Source organism: Microcaecilia unicolor, chromosome 8 (assembly GCF_901765095.1).
Source record: "Microcaecilia unicolor chromosome 8, aMicUni1.1, whole genome shotgun sequence".
Lineage (NCBI taxonomy): Eukaryota > Metazoa > Chordata > Amphibia > Gymnophiona > Siphonopidae > Microcaecilia > Microcaecilia unicolor.
Window position 1 is genome coordinate 7134763 of NC_044038.1, and position 13132 is coordinate 7147894.

At 44.4% G+C, this 13132-nt stretch overlaps 1 protein-coding gene across 2 annotated transcripts in view; it reads left to right on the forward strand.

The window, feature by feature from the left end:
- The window catches only part of CACNA1H (calcium voltage-gated channel subunit alpha1 H), a 311405-nt gene that overhangs the window by 224758 nt on the left and 73515 nt on the right, over window positions 1–13132 (forward strand). For both annotated transcript variants that reach the window (XM_030211678.1, XM_030211677.1), the window contains 3 exons: window positions 6204–6329; window positions 7432–7521; window positions 10722–10914. In XM_030211678.1, the coding sequence (XP_030067538.1) occupies window positions 6204–6329; window positions 7432–7521; window positions 10722–10914 (409 nt within the window). The remainder of the gene's footprint in view (window positions 1–6203; window positions 6330–7431; window positions 7522–10721; window positions 10915–13132) is intronic.

Sequence of the window (13132 nt, forward strand, 5' to 3'; positions counted from 1 at the left end):
CATGGTCTTATCATGGTTTGGCCTTTAGAAGGCACCTTAGGTTTGAACTCTATGTTTGATGTAATTTAGGGATCTGAGCTTGTCGACACAGGGACTCTGGCTGTTCTTCACTCACCATTCAACTTTCTGCAAAGTCGCATACTCTTCTTGTGCTCGTTTAGAACTGAAGACAAAAAGCATTTTGCCCATCAACAAAAAAAGATTTATCATCAAGGTTTGTAGAGTGCATACCAAAAGTACTCAGCACTGTTCAGAGACTTATAAGAAACAGTCTACTCAAGACAATCGGAGGCCTTGAGTTAAGCAACAAGCCATGACAAAGAAGATTTAAGACAGGTGGGATTAGATTTGGGAGATGTTCCACACACGTGATCCTTAGGTTATATGCCCTTAGTGGGCCCAATGAATTATCGTAGACAGCTTTGTGTTCACTGTCAACACTATATCAAAATTCCAATGTTATTAGTGCTGTTTACATTGATGGTTTAAGGTTCTTAGAATCAAAATGTTCTAAGCTTGATTAGCCGGCCACCAATATTCAACAGGGCTTAACTGGGTAGTGCTGCTGAATATCACCACTAACTGGCCCAAGACCGCCAAGAGGAGGGACAGGAGGGTCAAGAGTCCCCCGGGCCTGGCCTCCAAGGGGAGCCTGGCACCGGGGTCTGTCTCTCTCCCGTTCCTGATAGGACCCAGGTGATCGCATCCCAACAGGAGCAGGAGAGAGAAAACTCTGGTGCCAGGCCCCCCTTAGAGGCTAGGGAGGAGCAGACACAGGGCTTTGGGGCCTTTAGTTTGGCTGGTGGGGATCTCCAAGCCGTGCCAGCAGAAGCCTTCCTCCGGTGCTGTTCTCCACCACGTTGCCTGCCGTGCGGCTGCTTTTCCCCTCACAACATTGCCCACCGTGGCGCCTTAATCTGGTCCTCTGGGGGTTACAGTGAACTCCCTTTGAGCTGTTGAAGCGGGCTACCCTGAAAGGTCTTACACTGAAGACAGTGCTCCTCATGACTGTGATGTCTGCCCAGTGGATCTCGGAGCTACAGGCATTGTTGTGCAAGGATCCGTTTCTCCAGTTCACAGAGACCGGAGTAATGATTAGGGTGGATCCCTCATTCTTTCCTAAAGTGGTTTCGGCTTTCCATGTCAATCACGTCTGTACCATCTTTTCAGCAGGCAGACTATTCTGCCGAATTTCGGGAGCTCCATTCTCTGGACGTGCTTCAAGCTCTTCTTCAGTATCTTTGCACTGCTACTGATTTCTGTCGCTCAAATCACCTGGTTTATTTTTTTTTTTTGCAGATGCTTACCTGCTTGCTCTTCATCAGCTTCTGGGGGCATTACGGGTGCATTTGACACAGGCCATGGTGACTTCCTGGGTGGAATTCTCCACTTTTTCGTTGGAGGACATTTCCAAGTTAGCAATGCATACCTTTGTGTGACATTATCGTTTGGATGTTGGAGCTCAAGCAGGTGCTTCCTTTGGTTGGTCAGTGCTGTTCAAGGGAGTGGTGTCTTCCCACCAGATCTGAGTATTGCTTTTCTACATCCCCACAAGTTTTTGGATTCATCTACTGCTGACGCTAAGGAAGGGAAAGTTATGTCCATACCTGATAACTTTCTTTCCTTTCGTTGCAGCAGATGAATCCAGAGCACCACCTTTTTGTCAGTAGTCTCTGCATGGTGAATGTGTTTCAGTTGCCTGTTTCAGTTCAGGAGTTCTTGTTCTCAGTTTTTTGGTTATTCTCAAGGTTGTTCTGAGTCTTGTTCAATTGGATGTTACTTTTTCTGCTTTGCTAATCGATATACTGAAGGACCTGGAGCAATGCAGTCCTACGTCAGAGGTCAGTACTCTCTATCTCCACCTGCTGGTAGATAGTCACAGCCCAAAAGTTTCTGAATTCATCTGTTGCGACTAAAGGAAAGAAAGTTATCAGGTAAGAACATAACTTTCCCTTTTTCTGCAATAATAGAAAACTATAAATATGTCCAATGCAAAAAATAGAACATTTTTGGCCAGACCTGTTTCTATAATGTCTAAAAACCAAAAAGGTGCCCAAACTGACCAGATGACCTCTTGAGGAAATAAAGGCATGACCCCCCCCCCCTTAATCCCCCAATGGTCACTGGCCCCCTCCCACCCCTTTAAGAGGTGAAAGTGACAGTTCATACCAGGCTCTATGACAGCTGCAGGTATAATGGCCATTCCTCTAAGAGCAGCAAGCAGGTCTCTGGCATAGCCTAGAGGTCGGAGCAGTGGATTGTAGAGAAGAGGACCCAGGCTTATATCCCTCTCTAACTAGTACACTTGTGGGCACCCAGAAGTGTGAGCACCCCAAAAACCACAGAATACCTACTGAACCCACATATAGGTGACACCTTCAATGATAAGGGTTACTGTGGTAATGTACCGTTATGTACAGTACTTGTTTTGTTATTCCTGGAGGGCTCACCATACAATATAAAGGGGTTATGATGTGATGTGTACCTGGGACCTTTTATGTGAAATTCACTGTAGTGCCCTCTAGGCTGCCCTACTGCTCTGTTGGGATGTCTATATGGCCAGTCTAATAGGACTGCTGCCCCCCCCCCCCCCCAAAAAAAAATCCCAATGCCTTGTTTTTGTGCGTTTTTCCCTTGGACATTTTTTGTTTGAAAATGGCCCTGGACGTACCCCAACAAAAGGAGTAGTGAAGGTAGCAGGACTCTTCCACAAAATACCAGGGGGACGAGAGATGTAATAAGCAAAATCAATTTTGTGGATTTTGTGGATCCTTCTGTTGGATTTCTTCTACGTAGTGACACACGGTCCTCCACGTTTGCTGTATCCCGTCCTGGAGATACCCTAGCTGTTCTGTCCTCTGACAGCCTTGCACTAGTTTATAATGTGATTCTAAAATGTATGTAATGCCTTTACTGTTATTCTCATTTCTAAGGACTTTCACTGCTGCAGTTTCCACTGCAAAGATACGGGAGCAATGCATTGTGTGTAATGTAGTTCACAGGCGATGCTGCCACACTTGCTTATCTGTATAAGAACTGGTATCATTGGTTGTGCTACTGCCTAGACCTCTTTTCTCTCTCAGCCAAGCTTGGCTCCTGTGTCTACTTGCTATCATTTCCTGGTCAGTCTTACTATCTCTGTCTTGAGAGGTCAGCCAGGTATGACCTTTCCCTCCAATCGAGAGCCATCCTCTAGGACCACCCCTTGCTACCTGATGGCAGGCTTTGTCCCCATTGGTCTTTACCTGCTCCTCCCTGAGCCTGTGTGAGGCTTCTTTACCTTTTTGTCCCTTCAGCCATGAGGCATTCACCATCTTGCTACAGACAGCACTGTCCTGCTGAAACTCCCTGCAATGAACTTGTTTTTTTACCTTGAAAATATCTCCTCCCAAATGAGATATCACACATTCCAGTCACCCAGCTCAGAGAGACTTCTATTTGCTCAACTATTTCTCACCTCCAACCAGCTCTCAGAATCACGAAGTCTCTGTGCCCTGCGGCAGCACTTCTGAACATCTGACTGTGAGTAAATTATCTGTAATTTATTCAATAAAAGAGACTTAAGAAAAATAATAGAGACTTCAGGTGTGACTGGAGTGCCAAGGTTATACTCCAAGATATCATAGACTTTGCAGTAACAAGTCTATGAGAGGCTTGAACACTAGCCAGTCATGTTTTTGGGATATCTACAATGAATATTGATGAGAGAGATGTGCATGCAGTGGAGGCAGTGCGTGCAAAAGTTTCTCATGAATATTCATTGTGGATATCCCGAAAACCTGACTTGCTGGAATGCCTCCAGGACCAGGTTTGGGAACCACTTCCTTAAAGAAAGACGCACTGAGCACAAAAAACATCTAAAATAGGGCGATTTTCAAACCAAAAAGATAGGCATTTTTCTGGTTCGAAAATGACCGTGTTTGGCACTGGAATTTTGGATATTTTTTGCAAAACATCCAAAATCGGAATTAGACATCATATCGAAAATGCCCCTCTTAATCTCTATCCTTCCCTGCCAATTTTGGGGCACAGACCATAAAAGTCTGCCCAGCATCAGTCTTACTTCCCAACTACTGCAGTTGCCATCAAACCCCATTCCAGCCTTGATCCTGACCTCTTTTTGCCATTTACCAGACCCAGACCGTAGAAGTTGGCTCAGCATTGTTCTTACTTCCCAACCTCTGAAGCTGCCATCATAGCTCACTCTGGTTATGAGGTCATTTAAGTTTTGCTTTCATTGGATTCCATCCTTTTTCTATATAGTCTTCCTCTGGTTTATCCTACGCATTCTTGAACTCCGTCACCGTTTTTCTCTTCACAACCTTCCTTGGGAAGACATTGCAGGAATCCACCACCCTTCCTGTGAAAAAGTATTTCCTGACATTCCTCCTAAATCTAGCTATTTTGGATTTCGAATAATCTTGAAAAGTTTAATTTTTGAAAAGGCTTTCAGCAAGTCATAAGTTGTAATATTTTGATGACTTGTGTTAGCAAAGTTTTAGTATTTTAATTTTTTCAAGTTGTATGTAGTGGGGGGAGGGGTTAAACCAATTTTAATGTATTTCTTAATCGGTTGTTAACTTTAGTTGTAAACCGCTTTAAAACTTAAAGTAAAGAGTGGTCTATCAAATCAATAAATCAAATCAATCAAATCAAGTCTCCTCCTCTGCAAATCAACTCGTGATCTCTAGTTGTACTGCTTCCCTATCTCTGAAAAAGATTATTTTTGATATTAATATCTTTTTAGTATTTAAATGACTGTATTGTATCCGCTCTATACTTCCTTTCCTGTAGGGTATACATATTGAGGACTTCAAGTCTCTTCTCTCTTAAGTTTTCACTGCAGTGGGTATGCCCTACATAATCTGCCAACCTTGTTGGCAGTGTGGCTTTGGTGCAGTGTGACTTCACTGTGTCCTGACACTTGCAAAATCGACAGTGATGAATGCCTCTGTGCAACCTTAATGCAGGACAGCGCATGGTACAGAAGCAGAGCTTGGTTTCCACAGTGCCAAGTCCAGCCACACCGCAAATAGTGGGGTGCATGTAACTGATGCCAAAACCATCTGCAGAAACCCAACCGTACAGCTGAGTGCCTTTCAGTTCAGCTTCAATTCTTTAAGGGGTCCTTACTACTACTACTACTTAAAATTTCTATAGCGCTCCTAGACGTACGCAGCGCTGTACACTTGAACATAAAGAGACAGTCCTTGCTCGACAGAGCTTACAATCTAATTAGGACAGACAAACAGGACAAACAAGAGATAAGGGAATATTAAAGTGAGGATGATAAAATAAGGGTTCTGAACAAGTGAACAAGGGTTAGGAGTTAAAAGCAGCATCAAAAAGGTGGGCTTTTAGCTTAGATTTGAAGAAGACGGCCAGAGATGGAGCTTGACGTACTGGCTCAGGAAGATAAAAGGAACGGAGTCTGGAGTTAGCGCTGGAGGAGAAGGGTGCAGATAAGAGAGATTTACCCAGTGAACGGAGTTCCCGGGGAGGAATGTAGGGAGAGATGAGAGTGGAGAGGTACTGAGGAGCTACAGAGTGAATGCACTTGTAAATCAATAAGAGGAGTTTGAACTGTATGCGGAAACAGATAGGAAGCCAGTGAAGTGACTTGAGCAGAGGGCTAATATGAGCATAACGACACTGGCAGAATATTAGTCGTGCAGCAGAATTTTGAACAGATTGAAGAGGAGAGAGATGGCTTTTACTAAGCCGTGGTAAAAAGGGGTTTGCGGTAGTGTAGGCGCGGGTTTTGGGTGCGCGCAGAAATATTTTCCAGTACACGTACCAAAAATGCCTTTTTTTAAAATTTTTGCTGAAAATGGAAGTGCGGCAAAACCAAAAATTGTCATGTGTCCATTTTGAGTGTCTGACCTTACCGCCAGCCGTAGACCTAGCGGTAAAGAATCTGTGCGGTAACGACCTACACGCGTCAGATGCCACTTTTCAGATGTGCATAGCGGATGCGTGCCAAAAATGAAATTACCGCAAGAGGCACGCGCTAGTCGGCAGTAAATTCATTTTGGCGCTTATGCGACTTAGTACAAGGGGCCCTACATTTGTTGTAAGTAAATAAAGCAACGCAGCCAGGACAGGGTCTCAAACCCACTGTCTTAGTTTTGATGTTATTGGAATATTGTGAAGGTCACTGCGTCAAACCTTGTGATAAACTCAGCTGTTCTCTTTCATTTCAGCTTTTCAAAGGCAAATTCTACTATTGTGACGGGCTGGACACTAAGAATGTCACCAACAAGTCCGACTGTTTGCAGGCGCGCTTCAAGTGGATACGGAGAAAGTACAATTTTGATAACCTGGGGCAGGTAAGGTGCCACGATCCTCCCCATTCACTGCCTGTTGGTACGGAAATGTCAGACGTGCGGGGTTTCTTTCTGAATTCAGGTCATTCTGCATTCCTCAGACTAACACGCAGAAAACGATGCATCTCAGACCATTTTACACTAATCCATCAGCCACCTGGGGTTTGACAGTTCAGCTTTAACAAGTCATTAGGGGGTCCTTTTACTAAGGTGTGCTGGTGTAGACGCGTGTATTGGACGTGCGCAAGTCCATTTTTCAGCGCACCTGCAAAAAAGGCCTTTTTTTGCCAAGAATGAATGTGCAGCAAAATCAGCACCCGTCCATTTTGGGCCTGAGACCTTACCCCCCCCCCCCCCCCCCCACACACACACACACACACACACATACACACACACACACACACATACCTTACTCCTCCAGTGGTCACTGACCCCGTTCCCATTTCCAAAAAACATGAATAAAAATAGTACTTACCAGCAGGGGCATAGCTAGGTGGGGCCACGGGGGCATGGGCCCCCACAGATTTAGTCCTGGCCCCCTCCACTTTCAACCACACGGTACCTTTGCTGGCGGGGGTCCTCAACCCCCGCCAGCCTTAGTCTTCTTCAGCGCCAGTCTCCAGTGCGTTCGCTGATCTGTGCTATGAGTCCTGACTTCCAGGGCTGCTTCAGGGGCTTTCAGAGATAAGAGGCTGTTTGTTTGACTTCATGTCAATATATGTTGTTTTTGGCATCTCTGGATGAGCTGTTTTTTCAAGATAGAATCAAAGTGATCGTCTGTACATTCTGTCACAGTCGCTCTCAACATTATAACCATTATACTTCAACAGTAAAGGAATTTTGTGTAGCCCCTGAAGCAGCCCTGCTGGGCGAAACATGGCCTGTGTCGGGCTAGTGTATACATATTTTAATTTGTTTTGATCAATAAAATATATTTTGGTTTTTCAACGATCTGCTTCGTTTATTTTCCATCTTGGAGTTTGCAGATCGTCTGCCTTTGTGCTTTCTTGGCCCCTTCTTTCTTATCCAGTCAGTTCCCTTTGAAAACTTTCCTTATTACCCCTGATACTAACCTCCTCCTCCCTCTTTTTCACTTTCTTTTAAGGCCCTTATGTCGCTCTTTGTTCTCTCGTCCAAAGATGGCTGGGTGAACATCATGTATAATGGGCTGGATGCAGTCGCCATTGATGCACAGGTAAAAATAAATAAATCAATAAATATGAAGCCAACCATTGAAGGTAAGCAGGAACAGCTTCAGTCTGAGGGAAGGGTAGTTTCTTCACTGGACTCCCACCTTAATTATAGTTAATGAATATACCTAGAGGAACTGAGAGATCTTCCCCAGAAGATCTATACTGTATATGTATGACAAGGAATGGTTCAACCCAATTTTATATAATTTAGGGCAGTGGTTGGCAACCCCCGGTGTGCCTACCATATGGTAGCACATGGGCAGTTTTCACCCAGAACACCTGTCCACGTAGAATGCTAATCAGCTTAGCTGACCAACATTTTTTGCAAATGATTGCGGGAGCCATTATTCTAGGTTCGATTGCATTCTGGGTAGGTGATTGGAAGGACATGAATCATCAAGAGCTATTCTAGTAGAAGGATGTATTTTGGGAAGAAGAGGGGAAGCAAATGTGCAGGGTTTATTCAGAAGGAACTACCCTCTACAGTCCACTTCCTTCCACAGACTCATGATCTCACCAATGGAGACTTCCTCATCACCAGTGGCACTACCTTGCTCAAGGCTAAAACACTGGCCAACTACTGGTTTGCAAGGCAGTTTAGAGCAAGGTTCTCAACTCAGTCCTCAAGGCACGCCTTACATAGTACATGATGACAGATAAAGACCCGTACGGTCCATCCAGTCTGCCCAACAAGATAAACTCAATTTACATGATATGCGATACTTTATATGTATACCCGAGTTTGATTTGTCCTTGCCTTTCTCAGGGCACAGACCGTAGAAGTCTGCCCAGTACTGTTCTTGTACTAAGTGCTGAAGATTCTGGAATCCTAAAGAGGTACAAGATTCTGGAATCCCAACTAGTAGCAACATTCCATGTAGAACCCCAAAGAGTAGCATAGTAAATGACGGCAGATAAAGACCTGTATGGTCCATCCAGTCTGCCCAACAAGATAAACTCATTTTACATGGTATGCGATACTTTATATGTATACCTGAGTTTGATTTGTTCTTGCCATTCTCAGGGCACAGACCATAGAAGTCTGCCCAGTACTGTTCTTGTACTAAGCTCTGAAGCTAACATCGAAGTCCCTTAAAATTTATACTCCAGCCTATCCATATCTATTCAGTCACAATCAGGGCATAGACCATAGAAGTCTGCCCAGCACTCTTCTTGTACTAAAAGTTCTGGAGATTCTGGAATCCTAAAGAGTTACAAGATTCCAGAATACCAATTAGTAGCAACATTCCATGTAGAACCCCAAAGAAAAGACCTGAACGGTCCATCCAGTCTGCCCAACAAGATAAACTCATTTTACATGGTATGTGATACTTTATACCCGAGTTTGATTTGTCCTTGCCATTCTCAGGGCACAGACCATAGAAGTCTGCCCAGTACTGTTCTTGTACTAAGCTCTGAAGCTAACGTCGAAGCCCCTTAAAATTTATACTCCAGCCCATCCATATCTATTCAGTCACGTAGAAGTCTGTCCAGCACCAATTTTGCTTCCCAATTACTGGCGTTTCCACCCAATCTCTGCTAAGGTTCCATAGATCCTAGCCAGTCTAGTTTTAAGGATATCCCCAATGAATATGTATATCACAATGTTGTCTAAGGTATCATTCAATAAATAGTTGCACTAAATTCATACAATATACTCAACAACTATTGCATTTATATTTATCTTTATTACATCAATTAATCTCATAAACCTAACAATTATTGTCTAAAATCCCCATATATCTACCATTCATTCATTCATCCATTCACTCTAATTCACATTTATAAAACTAATATCAAAATATCAAACTCTATAACATTAGAACACCCGGAATAATAGAATCACTTATAATCTTGTAACAAAATGTTTTGCTTTCAATAGCAATACTGGTGTGAAACTTGTAGATTACACTGACATTCAAAGCACTTATTCTTCATTACGATCTTCTCTTGATCTATTGATAACCTGCTGTGAACTCTCTGTTACCAAGTGAAAATTAGTCCATTGATTAAATCAATTGTCCACCACAGCAGGTTAAAACAAAAAGTTACATTCCATCGTAAACCACAACTGATTTACTATGTGCTGTAGTATTGAATGACAGTAGTTCCATTCACCGTGACTCCACTCTTCACGGGACTAATGTGAATCTTTTCCTTGATTTTCAAACTGCTTCACTGCAGCTGTCCTCTCATTTGTTTACTGAAACACTTGTACACGGACCCACGGACAGCTGCAGTGAAGCAGTTTGAAAATCAAGGAAAAGATTCACATTAGTCCCGTGAAGAGTGGAGTCACGGTGAATGGAACTACTGTCATTCAATACTACAGCACATAGTAAATCAGTTGTGGTTTACGATGGAATGTAACTTTTTGTTTTAACCTGCTGTGGTGGACAATTGATTTAATCAATGGACTAATTTTCACTTGGTAACAGAGAGTTCACAGCAGGTTATCAATAGATCAAGAGAAGATCGTAATGAAGAATAAGTGCTTTGAATGTCAGTGTAATCTACAAGTTTCACACCAGTATTGCTATTGAAAGCAAAACATTTTGTTACAAGATTATAAGTGATTCTATTATTCCGGGTGTTCTAATGTTATAGAGTTTGATATTTTGATATTAGTTTTATAAATGTGAATTAGAGTGAATGGATGAATGAATGAATGGTAGATATATGGGGATTTTAGACAATAATTGTTAGGTTTATGAGATTAAGCAATGAATATGTATGAGTGAGATTTGCATGCACTGTCTTCATTATATGCAAATCTATGACTGAGCAAAAGGTGGGGTGAAGCGGTGTTGTCTTGAAAGGCATTATAATGCTCTACTAGTGGCTGGGTTATCTTATAACATTCATGTTATTTCCCTATGAATTTGTTCACCCACTTTTAACTGGACAAGAATAATAACGTGATGATTCCTCTTCTAAAGTCTTAGGGGGCAATTGTACAAGTTGGTACCTCTGTTTAGGTGTCCTGATGTCATATAATGAGAGCCCAGATTCCATTATAGAATATTGACGTAACCCAACGTTAACGCTTCTAACATTTACACCCCACAGTTCCACCAGCCATGGACTGGCATAACTGTGGCCATGTAAGTGCAGCAAGGAGATATGTTTATGTAAGACGACAGATTTCTACTGTAGTTGTTTTCAGAACCTCTTTCCTACCACCTTCTCTTCTCGCCCTCAGCCAATAAGAAACCACAACCCCTGGATGCTCCTCTACTTCATCTCTTTCCTGCTCATCGTCAGCTTCTTCGTCTTGAACATGTTTGTTGGGGTGGTGGTGGAGAACTTCCATAAGTGCCGGCAACATCAGGAGGCCGAGGAGGCACGACGCCGGGAGGAGAAACGCCTCCGCCGCCTGGAGAAAAAGCGCAGGAGTAAGACGATATATATTTCCGGTTGGTAGGCTACCTTGAAAACAAATCTTTCTGAGCCCTGCCTTCTTCAGCAAAATGCAAAACAAAGAAACAAAACAAATGAAGCAAAATGCAAAGAAAAAAAAAACCTGAAAAATATTTTATTTCTAATTATTTGTAATTTGTGATGTTCTCATGGAGGGCGGTATAGAAAGTTGAAATAAACCATAAAAATAGAACAGAAAATTATAGTGATTTCAAAAAATGATACAGAGATTTAAAACAACCACAAAAAATTTCACTGATGCACCTGAATTGCATCGGCACGCCAAATTCATTCTGCATGACATTATAGTCAAAAAGGAAATCCCAAAAAAATGCACAAAAAGATCTGAAAAGAGAAATAAATACCAAAAGCAAGGAACAAAGCTATATCCGCCAACTTGGTATATGCTTTTTTCAGGGGGTTATAGTATGAGGTAGGAGCATGGGAGGTTGAAAAGGAATGTGAAAAATACTTTCTTGCACTGAGAAGAGGTTGCATGCATCAAACGGACTTCCAGCAGCAGGGCCGCTGAGAGGGGGAGGCAGAGGGGACAAATTTCCCCGGGCCCGGGCCTCCAAGGGGGACCCAGCGCCGCAGTCCCCCCCCCCACCCGCCCCCCTCCGTCCACCACCGGGCCGGGCCCCCCTGAATTCAAATCATAGCGCCTCACCTTGACCTCGCTCAGTGTGAAAGAAGCGCAGCAGTGGCAATCTGCAGATCGCCTCCCTTCGGGCCTTCCCTCAGAGGGAAGCCCCGAAGGGAGGTGATCTGCAGACTGACGCTCTTCTTTCACACGGAGCGAGGTTGAGGTGAGGCGCTATGATTTGAATTCACGGGGGCCCGGCCCGGTGGTGAACGGAGGGGGGTGGCGATGACAACGACGACGACCTTGGGGGGGGGGGGGCAAGTACATAAGGTACTTTAGTGGCAGAGCAAACGAGAAGGAAACCAGAGTAGGGTTCAAAGCAGATTGCAAAATACTATGGTACAATTTAAAAGAAAAGTATAGAGATTTATCTTAATAGATATTTTCTAAGGGTCAAATTCTATATATGTTTGCCTTAAAAATCAGCACCGAAAAGCCAGAGTTTTAACATGTGGAACACAGATGGGTTCAGTCCTCCTGTTCAAGGTCTGTGGAGTCCAGGGATTACAGTGAAGGCAAATGAGAAGTCACTTTCTTTAAGGTGGAAGGGGTGAACCCATTAAGTTGGTCTAGGCAGGGCCGCCGAGAGGGGGGGGCAGGGAGGACAAAATTCCCCGGGCCTGAGCCTCCAAGGGGGGGCCCAGTGCCTGGGTCAGGCCGCCGGCACTGCAGTCCCCGGTCTCACCCGCCTGCCACCTTGGCTCCGGGCCCCCTGCATTCGAAGCGGCAGTCGCAGATCTCCTCTCTTCTGGCCTTCTCTCCCTGGGTGCTGGCTTCGCGGAAACCGGAAGTTACATCAGACAAGGGCGGGACACAGGGAGGGAAGGCCAGAAGAGAGGAGATCTGCGACTGCCGCTTCGAATGCAGGGGGCCCGGAGCCGTGGAGGCAGGCGGGTGAGACCGGGGACTGCAGCAGCGGGGAGAGCGACAGGGGCCTGCAGCGGCGGGGGGAGCAACAGGGGGCGGCAGTGGCAAGGGGGCCCTTGGCCCGGGCACGGCCTAGTCTCTCGGCGGCCCTGGGTCTAGGCATAGTGCCAAACAGGGGTGGACTGACCATTCTTGCATCCGTGCAGTGCTTGAGGGCCCAGAGGCTCTCTTCCCCCCCCCCCCCCCCCCCAATAAAAAGTTTGTATGCCTATAGCATGGCTTAGTAAACAGGGCCCAATTGCTTTTCTACAATACAGCTAACTATATAGCTGAGGGTTCAGTTGCAAATATATAGATGGGGACAAGATGGGTGGTACAGAGTCAGTTGGGATAAATAGATGGGTGACGTGAAAAAACACAGGTTTCTTATTTTGGTGCCTTCTTATGTTGATTGCAAGGTGTTTTTGTACAATGACTGGGAAATTCAATTGTTTTAAATTTTGCACAGTAACACAGTAAAAGACAACAGGTAAAGAAAGACCTGCTCAATCCGTCCAGTCCGCTCTTTGAAGCGGCCAAAGTCACACCCGTCAACGCCGTGCAAGTTACACACCTTCATAACTCTAAACAGGGCAGTCGGCAATTCACCACGTACTGTTGGCCACAGAAAGGCAGTTCTA